Genomic DNA, 16,714 nt, shown 5'->3' on the forward strand with positions numbered 1-16,714 from the left:
TTCCGTATGTGATGGATGGTATCAGTTTGGCTTGGATCAGTTTTAGGAGTGGGGTGAAGTTTGGGCCAGTGATCTTGTTTTTCAGGTTCCTTAGGGAAACAGCTATCATTAAGCCTCTCTTTTTTTATCTCCTCACATTGTGGTTTGAAGGTACCCCTGTGGTCGATAGTCACTCCCAGGTAACGATATTTGTTTGTGACTTCCAATTTATTTGTGTCCAAGTTCCAACTGAATGTTGGTGTCTTCTTGCGGTAGTTGAGGCACATGACCGTAATTAATGCTGAGTTTGTTTGTTTTGGAGTATTGCGCGGTAATATCGAGGAGCCGCTGTAGGCCGATCGGAGTCCGGCTGATTAGCACAAAGTCATCAGCGTAAAATAGGTTAGACAACTGAGTGCCCCCTAATTTTGGCGCGTGTGAGTTGTTTTCATTTAGTGTGGTTGATAGTTCGGCCATAAAAAGGTTCAATAGAATTGGCGCTAACACACAAACTAACTGAAGTGGAAATAGTAATTTTTACCCCTCCGCTATCCAACATTTTCTCTACTGTTGTACTCATTGGAGTGGGAATAGTAATTTTTACCGATCCGCTAATCAACACTTCCCCTACTGTTGCATTCACTGGAGTGGTAATAGTAATTTTTTCCTCTCCGCTATCTAACACTTTCCCTACTGTTGCACTCACTGGAGTGGAAATAGTAGTTTTTACTCCTAAGCTTAAGTTTAAAAATGATTAAATATTTATATGTTCTAATTTATAATATAATGTCCTTTTTATGTCATTTTATGTTATGGGTGTGTATATATATATAAATATATATATATATATATATATATTTTTATTATTGGTAACTTTTTATATATTTATGACATTTTAAAATAAATTAAGATTATTAGTTTATTAATTGTTTTAAAGTAAATATAAATTATATATTACATTTTATATATGTATGTTTACATTGTTTTAATTGAATGTATTTATTACATTTGTTAAAATGTACATTACATCTAAATATTTTTTAAGTTAATTTCATTGTTTAATTTATTTAACAGTATTTTTTATACATAAAAAACTATATTTTGTACATCAATAGTTTTTACATCTATATTTGTTTTTCGATATTTGTGTATGTTACATTATAACCCTCCTGCTCAGAGCCACAGGGACATAAAAGGCACCCACCTTCTTGAACACACCCCTGGATCCAGCTTGAGTGAGTCCTGAACCTTTAACACTTTGGCTCTTTGAGGTGCTACATTTAGCTAAAGTGTTTATAAACTCATAATTCCGATTTTACTGATTGTATTTTTATTGTTCTGGTGCCAAATAATTTACTAAAATGTACTCTATTTTTCTAAATTGGTTTGGGATTTTTCTTGTATTGTGTTTTCACTTTATTACTGTTTGTGTGCTCCATAAATACTTTACGCATTACCTCTAAGTTAAGCCTAACTGCTTTTTGTGCCAAGCTACTCGGGACAATGCATAGGTTATTTTAGTGGCTTGTTGTGGTTCACCTTAAAAGTGACTGAGGCTGGCAAAGGGCGGGCCCTCTGTGGCCCTCAGAGGCCTAAGGAGGACGGGACGGGGCCACCCACCTTGATTTCGTGATTCCAGAAAAAGAGGAGGTAAACCACATCTGCATTATTTCACCGTATTATCTACTGACTTTGCCTCTGTTCTAAGACTGACACCACAATATGTCTTTCAAGGGGGACAACACCACAATGCCCATTGAGACTTTACAATCAGTAAACGTGGACCAAGCACCCTCGTGGTTAGAAGAGTTAAACTTCCTATGCAAAACCACACATGTTTTTGTGGATTCGCCGCTCCTTACTGAAAGCTTTTGTGCATCACCTGAGGCTGCCAGCTCTTTGCAACCCCTCCCATTATCTAATGAAGCTAACATCCAAATGGCCCGCTATTCATGACTCCTTAACCGCTATAAGGAATTGTAACGGGGCAAATAACATGGGGAATCACTCAATATTGTGCTTAAGCCCTACACTTCCTGCAAGCAACCTATCCATGTTTCCGGAGACTGCTGAGAAACTAGTTGTTCTACCATCCTCTTTTCAGAAGGATCTATTATCCCTCATTGATCATCTGGTCAGCTCTCTCATAACACCACTGTTAGACAAAATAACCACTTTAGGGGATAGGCTGACGGGACTGGAAGAAACCATCAAGTCCACCAAGTCCACCTTGCCAGCTAACAAAAGTTCTGTAACACCCAAATGTCCTGATCCACCTTCCACTTCGAAAGACCCAAAGCCAACCATGCAAGTCATAAGAGATTTAACCCAACCACTAGCCTCCAATGTATCAGCCCTATTACTTCGCAGACCCTCCCCTACACTTACTCTCTCGCAACCTGCTGGTCCTAGAGCACACTATAACAAAGTTACTTCCATCCACCTCCCCCCGGAGGCAGCTCATTTTGTCTGTGTCCTAGCAGGAGTACCAGAACTTCCCCCAGGCAAAATCGAGAGACAACACGACCTGTTGAATAAGGTCAAATTTTGGCTGACCACCAATAGACCCTTGCCACCCAACCTTGTGGGCACAATAATGAGTGTCAGAAGGGTGGGTTGGCTGGGTTCTCTCCAAAAAGATATTGTGGGTGACCTAGTTCTTGTTAGATTCAGGCAGAGAAATATTGCCCCGTACCTGTGTACCTCCGCACCTCAAGTGGGAAACAGCCCAATTTCCATCTGGGACTTGCACGATTTCTACCCCAGAATGTCGTGGTACCCCAAATCCACTCTAAAGGCAGGGTCCAACATGCTAATGAGCAGAAGATTTCCTACTCATAACCATCATGAATCCTTGCTCTATAGTCCTAAGTACTGGAACCCCTATTAATTGTTGGTTGATCAAATCTTGACCTGTGTTTAGTACAATTAAGTAACTTATTCCCACGGGTTGGGTAATAGTTTTTAACATGTAGATATTATGTATTATTGTATGTATGTTCTTATTTATCACTGTTTTGAACTGTACGCTTTTATGATTTTTTTGATTTAAAATCAAATAAAGCTAAATTTAAAAAAAAAAAAGACTGAGGCTGGTGCTTAACCCCAGTGAACCAACAGCCCAATTTATCACAACTTCTGTTCGGAAGTTTGTCAAATGTCATGTATCTTGACCTCTGCCACGTTCCATGGGATTGTGATGGTGCCACTGTTTAAGTCCTTGTTCACTTAGTGTCCTGATGGGTCCACTGCTCCTCCTGTGATAGGCACCCCATGGACCCCTCCAAACCCAAGAGCAGTATCCCCAGTTGTTAGCTGGAGGGGGGCACCTTGCTCCTCTGACTGCCATTGACCTGGATCACTCCCACTTCAGCCCTCTTTGAGGAGGCCTGCCGCCAGCAAGTTCCTAGCACAGGCTGTACTACCACACTTGGGAGTGGCTTAGCAGCAGCACAGGTAGGGATGGCCCTCTCTATGCCACCCTATTTCTAATGTTCTTACTCCATGAACCGCACTCAGCTAGTCACCCCTCTCTATGTCCCAGAAGCCACCAACCAGGGTATGTACAAGTCGTGGCAACTCCCCAGCTGCTCCAGCAGGGACTTCACCCTCACTGTTCCTTGCTGGTGCATATCCATCTCTGTTTGGCTGTACCAAAAAGCTGGGGTAATCCCTGGATGGCCCCGCTATTCCTGCAGAAGTGGGTCAGCCAGGCCTCTGGACTGCTCTGTCGGCCCTGGCCAACAATTCTCTACTCTTCACCCCTTGGTGTCTGTCTATTGACTTGGACTCCAGCAGGTCCACTGCTTCCCGCATTAGGGAGCCTCACTAAAGGGTTTCTGTGGGCCACGTCGGCAAGCCTAGCAGTCCCAGCTCTCAGTCTCAAGTTGACAGCCATTTGCGATGCAGCCGCCTTCCTTGGCATCCTCTGATTCACTCCAATGAGACAGGCCTCACATCTTGGCTCTGGCCTTCAGAGGACTGCAAAGGGATCCCCCCACAGGCACCCCTGGAGCAGATGAATTATTTATGAAGAATAGGCAAGATTAATGAAGGATACTGTCAGTAATGTGGAGCGCTTTCAGCTCTCATCCACCATTTTCGGCTACCATGCCATGCCCCAGTTACATTTAATATGAATTTGAAAAAATGTAATTAAATTATTTTAAAGTAGCTCAATATTAACGTATAACTTATAGTTATGTTTTTAATGTATATATCTTTACAAAAATTATGATTATTAATTTATTTTAACATTACTTTCAATGGGATTCTATTGAAAGCTCCTACTTCCATTATTTTCTGCCGGACGGTGCAGCAGTTCCAGTGGTTGGCTATGTGTGGTGCTGGACTTACTCCAGCTCTGAGATGGAGTACATTTACACCTGATTTTAGTCTTTTTTCGTAGTAGTAACTGAAGAAGTGCAGTTTGCGAATAGCAGTGGTCTCAGGGCCAGATGTAAAAAGCCTTTTTGTTTTCGCAAAAGGTCAAATCCAGAAATATGGATATTAGTCTTTTTGCCATGTATGAAACTCACATTGTGATTCGGTAGCACTTTACTGTAAGAAATTGGGTTATTAGTTGAAAGGGGTGAGAGATCTACTCAAATAATGAACAAAATGCTTTTCAAGCTGAATCACAAGAGTCATTAAATACATTTGTGCTTAACCTTCTGATAGCTTAACACAATTGGACTCCGGCTTAACTTAGAGGAAATGTGTAAAGTATTTATGCAGCACAAAACCAGTAATAGAATGAAACTACAACACAAGGTAAATTTCCAACCAATTTAGAAGAACAGAGTAAATTTAAATAATTACAATGTCAACAAAATGACAAAATCCAATAAGTAGTACCAGAGTTATGAATGTAAAAATGTTTGTATAAAATAGTGCCAATAGTGGTTATCTGGTTGTGCTGGTCTGGGGCAAAGTAATAAGTTCAGATCAACCACGATGGAATGTGGATTAGGTACAGGGACAACGTTTGTCCCATTGGAAAGTTTACCTTCTAACTTAATCCAGTTTTGATTAGAGAAATACTAGTCAATGAGTTCATCAGCTGTTGGGCTACAAGTTGGATCCGGAGAGGGGCTCAGCGACTACAGGTTGCCAAAGACTCAGGCCTTGGTTTGAACTTCTTGCTAGCAGTGCGGTCATCGTTTGTATAAAGTCATGTTAGATGATCAGAGCTTCATGTTCGCGGAAGACGCACAGTGGTTGTTGTCAACGTGTGTAGCTCTGGGCAGTGACCTCGGGTCTGCACCTGGGAAGGCCACATCATCAGTCAGAAGCAGGTCTCAAGTTGGCTTTGGTAAAGTCCGCTCCTGTTTTCGAGGAGTTCAGAGATGGTTATTTTCAACTAGAAAAGCCCATAACCATTGGTTTTTCACCTGGGGTGCAGATCCTGCATTTTGGGGTTGGGGGAGTACATTCAAACACCAGGAGAGGGTCCAGCACCTGAAGAGGCAACTCTTGGGGTTAGGACTCATTCCAGCAGAGGCCAGAAGCAGGGTTCAGGCAGGTCCATTGTCACTGGTCAGTTGGGCAGTAGCATGGAAGTTCTCTGGAAAGTTGTTGTGTCCCTGTAGCTCACACAGTTCATCCAACTGATTTTCGAACTCACTTCTAGGGTCCTGGATTCAAGCCAAGCAGGCCCAGAAAGGTCAGCTTCAGAAAGGTGAGCAGATCTTCTTATGCATCGCTACGGTCACAGGAGTGTTCTGAGGGTGTGAATTTTATACCCAGTGCCATCCTGTGTGTGGAGGGCATCTCCTTTGACTACCCCTAAACTGATTTTGGTCATTGTTCCCTTTTCCCCGGGTAGAGCCATATCCTGGCTAGTGAAAAAAGGGCAGTCAGGCCCAGGTGTGAGCTGCATTTCACACTGACAGTGCAGTTGTCTTCGGGAGTCAGGAAGCAGGTGGGTATAGCCCTCAGACTACCCTATGAAGCTTAAAAAGGGCTCAATACAACCTGCATGCTCACTTGCTCAGGTGAGGACCATCCTTCCCCATGCCCAAGGCCCTTTTGTCAACTGTCTGAAAGAAATACACATCACACCACAGGAGAGCCATTTGTAGTAATGTGATCCAGGAAAATGGTAGAAAGGCACATTTGGTTGAGGCAGAACATTGCTATCTTTCTAATAGTGCCATTGTTAAAGAAGTAGTTCAAATTCTGACTTTTCCATTAGAGAGTATTTTAAATTACAATTCAAATGAGTAGTGGTTTCTGATCTCTGCTTCGAAACTGAAGTTTTCACTTATTAAATGTAATAAGGTAACCCTGTGTTTGTCTATGCAAGATCTAGCCTTGCATGAGTGAAGAACAACTTTGGGAGGTTTCACTGCCAGGACATGTAAACTTAAGTACACATGTCTCACTATATAAATAATATGTAGCCTGCCCTATGATCCTTTAGGGACTACCTTAGGGATGATATCTAAGTATTAAATTGAAAGGTTTAGGCTGGCAGGAGGTTTATTTTGCCAGGTTGAAATGGCAATTTAGAATTGCACTACAGGCTGATAGTGGAAGGCCTGAAACATGTTTTTAGTTTTAAATGTATTTTATTGGATTTGTCAACAAAAGAAATATCAGACAGTTTGGCATCTTGCAAAGGGTGGCGGTATGTGATGCTGGCGGGACAGACTAGCAAGTCTTCCCTAAGTGAGATTTAGAGAGCGAAGCACATACGACAAATGTGGTAAACAGTATCATGAAGGCAAATATTATTCGATGCAAAAAAGCAGAGCAAGATAAGGAGCAGCCAACAACCCTTGAACAGCCCGAACCCCCCCCCTCCTCCCCAACCACCCCAACCAGTGTGCCATGCGTCAAAAAAGAGTCTGCACTTCAGCTTAGAGAGGAGAACTTCCATGTTCCGGGGATCACCCGGGATTAGGTGTGGGATCTGCGAGGCGCAGAATTCGGAGGTATTTAGGACATGTGATCTCATTAAATTCTTAGGACCACAGGGACAGCAGAGGCGTCCACATTTTCTGAAAGGCGGCGGTGGAGTGTGTAAGTGTGGCGTGTATGCGTTCCATCCCAAGAGTGAACCAAAGTTTATGTAACCACCCTGTGTGAGTGGGTGTAGTCGCCGAGCCCCATAGGGACAGGATGTGTTGCGTGGCCGCCTGCATAGCAATTCCCATTTGACGGCCTCTTAATGATTTAAAGGGGAATGTGAGTGCATTGGGGAGTCCCAATATGGTATAAGCTGGGAAGCGCAGGACCTCGGTGTCAAAGGAGGAGTCGATGTCATCTAGTACCGCCTCCCAGTAGCTGCGGATCTCTCGACAATCCCAAAGGAGATGAGTTAAGGTGCCGCGTTCCCCACAGTGTCTCCAACATTGTTCGCTACGTGATGGGTTACCCACATGAAGTCGAACGGGGGTGAGGTGCCAATACATTGCTAACTTAACTGCGGACTCTCTCGCTGCCGTGTTGCGTGTGGTATGTGAGGCCCTGTAGTAGATATCCTTCCACTCCCTTGACATGAGCGTCCTGCCTAGTTCGGTCTCCCAACGCCTCTGGCTCGGGGTCTTATCCGGGCCGGGTGTCGGCGCCAGCAGTTTATAAATGTCTGAAATGAGGTGTTTGTCTGAGTCCTTGGTGAGTAACCATTTCTCAAAGGGCGTCGTAGGGCGACCCACCTTGTCGACAATAGCTGGGTCCGTGAGCCAATGCCTAAGTTGGAAGTATTGGAAAAGGTGGGGGTTCCTCAGATCATATCCCTGTGTAATGTCGGATAGAGAAAGAAAGCCTTGTGTATCAAAAAGATGACCAGCCGAGCGGCACCCAGAGGAGCGCCATTGTGGAAACGCGTTAGGGTCATTGCCCGGAGGAAAGTCCGGGTTGTCCAAAATGGGAGTGAATGGGGAAGGGAATGTCGTCAGGCCTCTATGAAGAGCGACCCTGTCCCAGACTTGCAGAACAGTGCGAGTGATAGGTGATTTACGGAGATATCGCGTGCGGTGTTGCCTAGCAAGAAACGGGACTCTCCATAGTGGCGTCTGAGCCATTGCTCTGTCTTGGAAGAGCCATCTTTTTTCCGACTCCGGCCTGTGCCATTCTACCAGATAGCGAAGTTGAGCCGCTTGAAAGTATTGTGATAAATTAGGAACGCCCAGGCCTCCGTCATCCATGCTCCTGTACGACAGTGATTTCCGAAGGCGTGCGCGCTTCCCGTTCCAGATAAATCGGTGTAGGATGTCCTGCAGCTCGTTCAAAGCTCCAGGTGGGGGCATGGCAGGAAGTGTTTGGAATAAATATAGGATGCGAGGTAAGATAGACATTTTTACCGCCGCCACCCTCCCCAAAAGCGAGAGTGGTTGTTTGGACCAGCGAGTGGTGTCTTTCCGGATTGCAGTGGTAAGGGATCCGTAGTTGGTCTGAACTGTCAACGCAGTGGAGGAAGCGAGGGAGATGCCTAAGTAAGGGATTGAGGGGGCAGTCTGGAGGCCGCTCTCTTGTGCCAAATTAGGAGCTTGCGGGTGCGCATTCTTGCCCAACGGCAACACCAGAGATTTGCCTCTGTTAATACGAAATCCCGACACCGCCCCAAAGGAGTCAAGCTCCTCCATAAAGGCGGGGATGGATCGAGCCGTGCAGTCAAGGGCCACTATGACATCGTCCGCATACAGACTAATTGTGTGGGGTTCGTGCCCAAAGGTGATACCTCTAATTGCAGGGTTATCTCGGACTTTCTGTGCTAGGGGTTCTATATATAAGGCGAACAGGAGGGGGGAGAGGGGACAACCCTGTCTCGTGCCACGTTGAATTTCGAACGAGTCCGAGCACAAGCTGCCCAACCGGACCCTGGCATGCGGATGGTGATAACAACAAGTAATCCACGTCAAGAAGCGGTCCCCTATTCCAAAGCGCCGCAGAACCCGTTGTAGGTAGGTCCAGTTGACGCGGTCGAACGCTTTCTCGGCGTCGATAGCCAACAGTGCGGAGTCCGAGCCCTGAAAGTGGGATTTGTCAATTAAATGTAGTATTCGTTTAGTGTTGTCACTACATTGTCTGTTGGGCACAAAGCCCGATTGGTCGGGCTCCAAGATCCCAGGAAGACAGGGGCTAAGACGTGCAGCTAAAATGCCCGTGAAGAGTTTGAGATCTAGGTTTAATAGGGAAATAGGGCGGAAAGCCGAGCAGTGCGTGGGTTTCTTACCCGGTTTAGGGAGGACCACCACCTCGGCGGCTAGCATGTCCGGGGGGATGGCACCAGCACCCTCAAAGGAATTAAAGAGCCTGGCGAGTACCGGGGCCAACAGATGGCTGAAGGTCTTATAGAATCCCGCCGAGAATCCGTCCGGCCCCGGGGATTTGAGTGGGCGCAAACGGGTTATGGCGGCCAGCACCTCATCCAAGCGAATGGGGGCATCCAGAGCGTCCGCGTTGGCTTTAGAGAGCTCGGTGACAGCCACGGAATCTAAATATGTGTCGATCATCTCAGGGGACGTAGCCTCCTCTCCGTATAATGAGGCATAGTAAGACCTGAACGCCTCTGCCACTTGCGTGTCATCAGTGAGGACCGTTCCAGTATCATCAGTGAGGCCAGAGATCTTGGTACGTTGTGTCTTAGCTCTAAGTGCGCTGGCCAATAAGCGGCCAGTCTTGTTGCCGCCGATGTAGTAGGTATGCCGAAGGCGGAGCGCCGCAAATTCAGCTCTGTCCACATCCAGACTAGCGAGTTGGGCTCTAGCTGCTTTCAGTTGCCTCCAGATGCGTGGAGCGCAGGTGTGACTGTGGGCTCTCTCTAATTCTGCCACCTTTGCCGTAAGGTCCTCACGTTTGGCCTTCCGGTCCTTGGCCTCCGCAGCCGCTATGGCTATCAGTTCGCCACGGACGACAGATTTTAAGGCCCCCCAGAGAGCCGTCATAGAGACCCCTGGTGTATCGTTAGCGGTTAAGTAATCAGTGATGCACTTCTGAAGGCGTGTGGTGACAACTGGGCGCTGCAGTAGAGTCTCACGCAGGCGCCAGGAACCCCGGGGGCGAGGAGGCGTGCGAAACAAGAGCGACACTTCCACCGCATCGTGATCTGAGACAGCGGCAGGAGTTATATCAACTCCCCGGAGGGACCCGAGCAGCTCCGCAGAGCCCAGGAAGTGATCGATCCTAGCGTACGTGTGGTGAACATGGGAGTAGAAGGTGAATCGTGACTCAGTTGGGTGCGTAGATCTCCACAGGTCTACCAGGCCCCTTTCCCGCAGCCACTCAAGTCCAGACGCCGAAACAGCACCTGCATCTCCATACCTGTGTCCCGACCTGTCAGCGTGTGTGTCCATAACAAGGTTGAAGTCCCCCCCAGGAGTAGAAGGGAGTCGGAGGAACCCAGAGCATCAGACGTTGCGTTCTTCAGAAAAGTCTCCTGTCCAGTATTCGGGGCATAGAGCGAGCCAACCGTGAGGCGTGTGTTCCCCATGTGGAAAGTGTATGCCAACATCCGGCCCTTAATTTCCCCCACCTTGATCCCCACCTGGCCCCCGAACTGTTTAGAGAGGAGAATAGCCACTCCGGCGTGTTTCGTGGGTAAGGAGGAGAAAAATTGTTGTGGGAAAGCATGTGAGCGCATTCTATGCCAGTCTTTCTGCAATAGGTGAGTTTCTTGCAACAGGCAGATATCGGCCTCAGAGTTCTCCAAATAGGAAAGGATCGCTCTTCTCTTAATAGCCCCTTTACATTAAGTGTTATGACCTTCACCTTCGTGTCACACATTACTGGAAAACCTCGGCAAATACCGTGGAGACACTGTGGGCCGTCTATAACGTGTCATCGCGGTAGCACCTGGATAGCGACTCCTAAGGGGACACCGCGGGGCCCCCCGCCCTCCACGAATCCAACCCCAAACATGAAGCCCGGGTGTGTCGCTGAAAATCCGAGCAGTAGAACAACAACAACGCAGTCGTGGCACACTGGTTCCCACCCTGGATCCCTCCCCACAGTCCCCCCTTCCCCCCCCAACAACAACCCCATCAAACTGTGTAGAACTGATCAACATCCGATATTCAAAGGCAGAATAACATTCCCTCCCCCCCTCCCCGTCCCGTAATAACCCAAAAAAGAAAAGAAGGAAAAGAAGTCCCAGTCCTGTGACTCCGCACAGGGCCGTGGTAACAGTTCTCATGTGGGTCATCTCCAGTGGCGGCTTCTCCAGGTCCCCGCCCGCCCCCCCCCACCGCTGGTGCAAAGGACTGTGCCATATTTGATCTCCCCGGCCACGGGAGTACTTAATCTTCCTGGGGAGAGGTTTCTTTGTCTACCTCCGCCACTGCAGTGGCGCGTTCCTGCAGGATGATCGATGCATCTGGCTTCAGCCGGCGCAACGGCGATCGTTTGTAGCTCACCGTGTGCCATTCACTCTTGGGTGACCCTTGAGAAGCTCGGGGCGTCGGTGCTTCATCATCTTGATCCAGTCCCAACAGCGAGCAGGTGTCTTTGAGCGACCTCATTTGGTGCAGCCGTCCGTTCCATTTGAATATGAGTCTAAACGGGTGACCCCAGGAGTAAGGGGTGTCGTGCTGTCGTAGAAAGTCCGTCGCTACCTTGAATTCCTTGCGTTTCTGCAGGGTGGTGGCAGAGAGGTCCTGATAGAGAGATATGGGACGACCTCTATACTGAAGGGGCTGAGCTCGACGGGCCTCCCGGAGAATCCGTTCCTTTAGCGGGAAATCAGGCAAAAAGGCCAGTATGTCCGGGGGGGGGCGAATCTCGTCGCGGCAATCCAACTCTATGTGCCCTGTCGATGCGAATAGGGAAATCCGCTGGTTCTCCCAAGATGGTTCTGAAGAGGGCTCGTAGATATTCAGCGACGTCAGACCCTTCTTCTTTCTGAGGAACACCCCGGACCCGTATGTTGTTCCTGCGAGAGCGATTTTCAAGGTCCTCTGCGTGGGCCTGTAGATCCAGCTGTTGGCCTGTAAGTCGCAGGATTTCTTGTTGGAGTTGCTCAATTTCAGTACCCTTAGTTTGATCCGCCTCCTCCACTGCAGCCACCCGTTCCCCGAGGCCATCTACCTCACGTCTGAGTTCCCGAACCTCACCCGCCACCTCTTGTTTCAGGGATTTAAAGTCATCACGTAGGGAGTTGAATAGCGTCTCCAAAAAGGATCTAGTGATGGGGATTTGGTCTTCTGCAGGTGGCGGCGGCGATTTAGCGACTATCGGGGAGGGTGGGTCCTTGGCAGGTTTAGGCTGGGTTTTGGCCATCAGCTCCGGGAGCGTCTGGTGTCCTCTCTTGCCCTTCTGGCCCGCCATGTTGCGCAGGGACTTGGGAGTAGGCTGTAGGGGCCCACACTGGGGCCTACAGGTGCAAAGGCGTCCGGGGTACAAAGGAAGTCCAGCGATGGGCACCGCAGGGCAGTCCCGGTCAAGCACTTATGCCCAGCCTCAATTCGCAAACACAAGCCGTTGCAATGTTAGTGTCTCTGGGGGCTCTACCCGAGTGTGCCCCTCGAAGTAAGATGGCGTCTACCTCTCTTTTGCGTGGCCTCGGGGACGGGTGCAGATTCCTGCGAGGGCCGCTGCCTCCCAGCCTCGCTTCGCGCAGTGGCGGTGGGGTCTAGGTTCAAAGGCGGTTGGCACCCCCCTAGGCCCAGATCTCTGTGCAGTGAGGACCGGCGTGTGGACCCAAGTCTGGGAGCCCCAACCTCGTGTCAGCCAATCGGCCGACCCCGCTCGGCGGCCTGTCTGTGGGGAAAGTCTGTCAGGCCCAAGGAGCTCGAGGTCGATCCCGGTTGCTGTCCCCCCTCCAGGGGCGATGGGGCCTAGGGTCAAAGGCGGTCGGTACCCCCTAGGGCCCAGATCACGGTGCAGCGAGGGTCGGCGTGTGGACCCAAGTCTGGGAGCCCCAACCTCGTGTCTGCCGATTGAGTGTCCCTGCTCGTCGGCCTGTTTGTGGGGAAAGGCTGTCAGGCCCGGGGAGCTTGAGGTCGGTCCCCGCTGCTGTCCCCCCTCCAGGAGCTCGAATGTGCCCCTCGAGCCTGCCGCAGCGCCCAGCACCCGTCTCCTCACCTGAAGGCCGCGAGGCAGTTGCAGTCCTGTGGCGGTGCTCCCTTTCACCGGGCTGCCGAGGTCCGTGAGGCGGCGGCAGCTCCACCCCCAGGGGTCTCTCTCGTCCGTTCTGGTGCCCGACAGATGAGACCGCGGCAGGGGAGCTCGCTGGGCAGGTTTGGCGCTCCCTCTAGGCCCGCCGCCTTAGTGCTGCAGGGGGGTCCGGTGCACAGGCCCGAAGCCGGGGCCTGTAGTTTTACGACCCCCGGATCGGCGTCTCTCCCAGCAGCTGGGCGGCCCAGGCAGCGGGTCGCAGCAGGGTCCGGGTCACAGGCGGAGGCACCGCTCAGCCGATTCTGCGGTCCGCGCCTCTCGTCCACTGTTCTCGCCACGGGGGTGCTCCCGGAGGCGTCCGTGGAAAGGCGTCCAGCCGGTCAAAACTGCAGCAAGGCCGCCATCACGGAGCGCGGGACGACCGGCAGCGCAGAAGTGCAGCTTGTGGGCGAGCGGCTCAGCAGAGGGTCGATGTCTGGTCACTGCCGCCGGACGGCCCCTCTCCCGCTATTCTCCCGTGGTGGCAAGGGGAAATAAAGGCTAATTTCGCGGTGGTCAGGCGGGGTCAGGCAGGGAGCTCCGGAGACCCATGTCCGATCACGCCGCCATGTTGGACACGCCCCCCTGAAACATGTTTTTAAGTGCTGCTTTAGTGGGTGGTAGAACGGGGGTTCTACCTGCTAGTGGCTTTCAATTTTCAGGCCCTGAGTATGCGTAGTACCACATACAAAGGACTTGTAAGTAAATTAAATGTACCAATCAAGGAACATCAATTTTACCATGTTTAGAAGGGAGAACTTTAGCTCTGGTAGGTTGATTACTAATAGCAACAGAAATGGGTTCAGCATAAATTGGATAGTGAAGGCAAAATATCTTGGAAATACCATGCAAAATATGTTAATTTCCAAACATGGGCCAATTCTAACAGTTACTGAATAACAGTTTGAGTTTGCGACCAAATCCTGATTTGGTATTTGGAAGGGGTGTGTTTAAGGAGTCCCTCCCAAATACTGAATCGGAATGATATGTTTTAATGTTTTGTGGACAAAAACATTAATACTTTACCGACTTCCGACATGTAGTGGTAACTCATTTGCAAATGGGAATGGGTCCTTAAGAGACTACTTCTCCTTTGTGAATGCTGACAAAACATTTTTTAAGAGTAGACAGTGGTCCCATGGATAACACACAAGGACAACTGGAATGTTATAGGGGAGGTCCCTCCTCGTACTTCTGGAGTATCCAAAGATATTGGCATAGACTCTTGGCAGCGGTCTGCGAGACAGTAAGAGGTAGTCCCATGGTGCAACGGCTCTGACGAAAGTGTGACAATAAGGCGGCACCTCCCTCCAGAACTGCATGGACCTTGAGAAAAATGATAAAAGGAAATTCCCCAAGAAATAAAAGTGAAGAGAGGTGAGTGCCTTATGCCTCACGAATGTGCATGGTGTGCATGTATAGAAAGGCAGGGATACACTCAAAAAGCCCTGTCGGAGACCCCCGACCCGTACTGGCTCATAGCGTGGGCCGAAACATGTTGGCACAAATCTTTGAGGTTTTTGAACAGTCATTCACTAAAGAACCTCAACAAATACTTTAATTCGCACCACAGGTATCCTTGGAATAAAGGAAAACCTTTGGGTATACCTATAGGTATTTTTATTTTTCTACCCCACATCTGAATCCCTGCTTGCCCAGTTCATTCTAATTTAAGAAATCCCATTCCATCTTTGGTCAAGTCCGCCCTGGTGGTAACATTCTACAAGGGTGTGGATAGGCGTTGATGATGAAGCATGTTACGATAAGTGAGTGAGGTGTCTATTCCAATATGTTTGGATACCCCAGAGGTATGAGGATGGACTTCCCCTATAACATTCCAGCTGTCCTTGTGTGTGAGCTTATTTCTTGGAAGAATGGAACTGGTCTTATTACCCCTTGCTATCTACATTGTGGTAAAAGTGATCAGATGGATCACTGACTACTCTTAAAAAATTATACTTACACTTTTCTTTATTTTAACACATCCTCTTTTCCTTTAAGGAAAACAGGTTACATTTAAATATTAAAATGGCTCTATTTAAAAGTAATCAAAAACATGGTGGTCTGCTGACCACAACAGGCCACCATCCCTGTGATGGCTGTGATTCATAGTGGGTCGCAATTTGCAACCTACCTTGTTAATATTCATGAGGTAGGTCGAATTGTTACCCACTAGGGGTCAGTATTTTGAGAACTGAAGACATAGGTTGGTTCGCAAAATAGCACACTGGTTGCAAAATCACTGGTCGCAATTTGCAACCAGTATTTTCACACCAGTGCTTTACTCATCTAATGCTTACTCTTTTGTGAGTGGGATCATATTATTCTGTAAACCTCTAAATTCCTCTTTAGTCTTCCCTATTCCCTCACGCTTAGTCATAAAAATTCCCCACAATGCAGCAACTCCCCCATCCCTTCCACATTTACTTCTAAAACATACACTTAAGTGTGCAGAGATCTCTCCAGTCAGGACAGTGCAGGCAAAGACCTCCGCACGTAGAGATACATTAATATAATTGTGTAGTACATTAATAGCACTCTTGTAGTACTACAAAAGTACTACATAACGCAATATCTATAAAGGCCCCGTAGAGTCAACTCGAAAAAGACAACTTTCCTTGAACAGGGAAAGCCACCTGCGTGTTTGAGACAGCTTTCCAACATCTCATTTTCACATAAATATATCCTTGGAGGCAACATAAATAATTGTTGGAACAAAAGGCTACAGAAATATCTTTAATTTTTCCCTCACTATCCTATTAAAGCGTAACGGAAGTGTGTAGTTACCGAAATCGTCAAGGCACATTTGCGCTGTAAATAACAAAAGCATTCTTATTTTTAGTTATTAATGAAATCCAATGGAACATGTCCGGTCACGTTACCTGTTCAGGAGGAATGTCATCTGTAATCCAAAAATGTTCCTTGAGGAGATGCTGATAGCTAAGGCAATGCTTCACTGCAATAGGAACGTTACCCATCCTGGAAACGGATGCACACGTTCTGATGTTTCCTTTTCTCTAAACCTCTATTATCCTGGCCATTAATGCTGCTTGTGGGAAGGAGATAAACACTTCCAGGCTGACGCTCTTGTCTATCCTTTTTTGCTCTCGTACTGCAACTGCCGTGATTAGATGACGTCAAAGGAACTGATTTGCATGCCCGCATGTGACTGGAAGACAGCTAGCAGTCTGACAACTGCAGGGAGTTCCTAGTGCCATAGCAACCGCATCTGCAGATTGGAGCTAAGTGCAGTTTGCTTTTCTCCTGATTCTTTAGGGAATCACAAATTGGCTGGTGCATGGTTGTTTTCCGTAGAACGTGCAACAATGTGTTTAATTAACGTATCAAGTCGGGACTGAAAATTATTTATCTCACTTTAAAATGTGTTCTTTGTTTGGATTTTCTTTTAGTTATTTATTAGCTAAATAGCAAGGGGTGGAAGTTTGTATGGATTTATGGCAGGCGCGGCTGCTGCAGGTAAGGGTGGTGGATTGGTGGGGCCAGGTGAAGGGGTATTTCGAGAGATGCCTACAAGGGAAAATTAAATATATCATTAATTTTCCCTCCTGGTTGTCTCTCGAAATCCCCCACACCTGGCCCCCCGCCCCAACGCTCGTATCTGCAGCGGCCGCGGCTG

The 16,714-nt window shown here is 48.2% G+C and overlaps 1 protein-coding gene across 3 annotated transcripts in view; it reads right to left on the reverse strand.

The window, feature by feature from the left end:
* The window catches only part of HMGCLL1 (3-hydroxy-3-methylglutaryl-CoA lyase like 1), a 1,049,558-nt gene extending 1,033,398 nt beyond the window's left edge, over positions 1-16,160 (reverse strand). For all 3 annotated transcript variants that reach the window (XM_078646802.1, XM_078646801.1, XM_078646800.1), the window contains exon 1: positions 15,960-16,160. In XM_078646802.1, coding sequence (XP_078502928.1) covers positions 15,960-16,055 — 96 coding nt within the window. In that variant the 5' untranslated portion in view covers positions 16,056-16,160. The remainder of the gene's footprint in view (positions 1-15,959) is intronic.
* Positions 16,161-16,714: the final 554 nt, after the last annotated feature.

Source organism: Lissotriton helveticus, chromosome 6 (genome assembly GCF_964261635.1).
Source record: "Lissotriton helveticus chromosome 6, aLisHel1.1, whole genome shotgun sequence".
NCBI classification, from domain to species: domain Eukaryota; kingdom Metazoa; phylum Chordata; class Amphibia; order Caudata; family Salamandridae; genus Lissotriton; species Lissotriton helveticus.